The sequence below is a fragment of the Cantharellus anzutake genome, assembly GCF_015039405.1.
Source record: "Cantharellus anzutake strain C23 chromosome Unknown EI90scaffold_19, whole genome shotgun sequence".
In the NCBI taxonomy this organism is placed as follows: Eukaryota; Fungi; Basidiomycota; class Agaricomycetes; order Cantharellales; family Hydnaceae; genus Cantharellus; species Cantharellus anzutake.
The window spans coordinates 1,160,661-1,162,818 of record NW_024066969.1 but is presented as its reverse complement, the minus strand read 5'-3'; the positions used below and the strand labels follow the sequence as shown (position 1 = coordinate 1,162,818).

At 49.0% G+C, this 2,158-nt stretch overlaps 1 protein-coding gene across 1 annotated transcript; it reads left to right on the top strand.

Moving 5' to 3' along the window:
- Window positions 1-484: 484 nt before the first annotated feature.
- On the top strand, window positions 485-1,859 carry EI90DRAFT_3054658 (uncharacterized protein). The gene is made up of 7 exons (XM_039060101.1): window positions 485-808; window positions 884-1,004; window positions 1,072-1,159; window positions 1,221-1,323; window positions 1,388-1,516; window positions 1,621-1,721; window positions 1,796-1,859. The coding sequence occupies exons 1-7, from the start codon at window positions 601-603 to the stop codon at window positions 1,829-1,831; spliced, it is 786 nt and encodes a 261-aa protein (XP_038917151.1). The 5' UTR covers window positions 485-600; the 3' UTR covers window positions 1,832-1,859.
- The last annotated feature ends 299 nt before the right edge of the window (window positions 1,860-2,158 follow it).

The following is a 2,158-nucleotide window of genomic DNA, read 5'->3' as shown; positions in this document are numbered from 1 at the left end:
CGTTCAAGGTTATTAGCGAGACCTTCTTATGAACCAGGGACTCGATCGCAGCCCACTTGCCGAGCATACTAAGGAGTGCTGATAGGATGCAGCTTGTTACAGAAGTTGGTCATGGTATCTGCCTGGCAGCTTGTGCCTGTCGCTAATGGCTTTCATCCCCATCTCCTCTCCACCATATGAATGGTGACTCCTGTCTGACTTCGCTTCACGCATGTGTGACGCAAATGGCTTTTCATTGGCTGCTTTCTTAGCTGATCACGTCGGTTCCGTCCACGCCTACCTTTCCTTTCGACAAACATAACACCCGAATGATGGTCGCACCCCAGATTGCTGGACGCGCAACTTGCTGCGATTCTGTGCACTTGCGCAACTATTCTAGTACTGATAATGTCGATACGTGCCCACTGGCACAAATATGGAGGATTAAGCGGGATCAATATATTTAATGTTTCGCCATTAAGGTTTTTCCATTTCTTCCATTACCTGGGATTCCTCATTTACTTAAGGGCTTGGCTGGGTCGCTTGTACCAGCGAGTCGCAACCAGAGCAACTCCCTCGCCTCCTTTGTTCTGCCCTCAGGCTACGGCGGGGCTTTCCAACATGTTCAAGGGCGCCGCTCTTTTCTTGCTTCTCCTCTTCACTGCTTCCATCTTCGCCTTCCCCTTTCCCCAACGGCAGGTGTTACGCCGCCTTGCGCCTCAGCTCCGGGACCCTGTGCACGGAGAAACGAACGCGAAGCGACTCGCGAGGGGCTTGCCTCTTTTACCGCCAGCTAGGAGGTGGGATATTGAAGCTTCACGAACTGAGAGTAAGTCTGCAGCCACCTTCACTGACGTGTAGCACGAAGATGTATGGCGTGACTCTAATGCGGTGTGATCTCCAGCTGCCAAAAGGGCAGAGGGCAGCGACACATACGTCTGGAGCGGAAGAATTCGAGTAAATTCCGCGAATAATGGAAGCTTACTTGGATACCTCGCGCTGAGCTCCGGCTCCACTGGCAATCGGTGGGTGTTTCGTCCGATTTCTTCAGTCATGCCACATCTGAGTTGACACCTGCCTCTTGATTGATAGGTACACAGTAGATCGGGAGGGCGATCTTTTCTCGACCTCATTTCATCAAAATGGCATCAGTCATAGCGCAAGCTTCCGGAGTGGTACAGTGCGTTATCTTTTCTTCCTCTGTTTACTATTGAATTTGATTTACAAATGCAATTCTCCAGAACACTTCGAGTGCTTATCCCTATTTGGCAGGTCTCATCGATCCGGGGGTTGAACTCGGTAAGGGGAAGGGGAACTATGCTATTTTGGGATCTTCAGTGCAAAGTACGTCGGTCCGGGAGCATTCGCCACCTAACCCAATCCAATTCTATCAATTTGCCAACTGCAGCCCAAGCCAATGACACCCCTAAGTCTGGTGGCGCAGTTTCCGTTGATAACAAGCACTATGAGACGGCGATTTGGGATTACGATCCTACAACTAAGAATATCACGGCCAATTGGGTGGATAGTAATCACAGTAAGTGTCTCCTTTATTCCGTTCATGGATTCATACCCTTGGTGGTGAAGGGCCTCTCTGTTCATATTTGCACAGCGATACTCACTTGGGCCACTTCTGCACAGCGAGCCTAACGCTATCAATCGTGTGGAAATATTGGGAGGACCAGGTTATCTATCTCACGATAAATCCGTCGGGCATCTTGGCTACTTATCGTTACGATGTGGTGCGTGAACCATCAAAATTGGTGTCTCAAGTTGTGTACGAGCCTGAGTTGCTGATTTTACACGTCTCTTGCAGACTCTCTCTGCCTATGGCTATGCTTTTAGACATTGACTGTTTTCTTGCACCTATATGCACCTCATTCAACTGTGTTAGAGAATGTGTGTAGCTTCACGGTATATCTAAGGGTGATTCTGTACCAAATGATCACGTTTAAGCCAAAATTTCCACAGCTCTTTCCACAATCACTCACTACGTTCCGAGCTGTGGTTTCTCCTGATGTTCCTAGTCGCGGGAATAGCAGTCCTCTACTTTCCGCTGATATTTCTGAACTGGGACTTTTTCGACGTCTCCGATCAGAGTCTACTTCCCAGAAATAACGACGGAAACCATGCGCTGTGATTTCTGTTGTTGTTTCTCTGAGCACTCCAGCAATTTCCG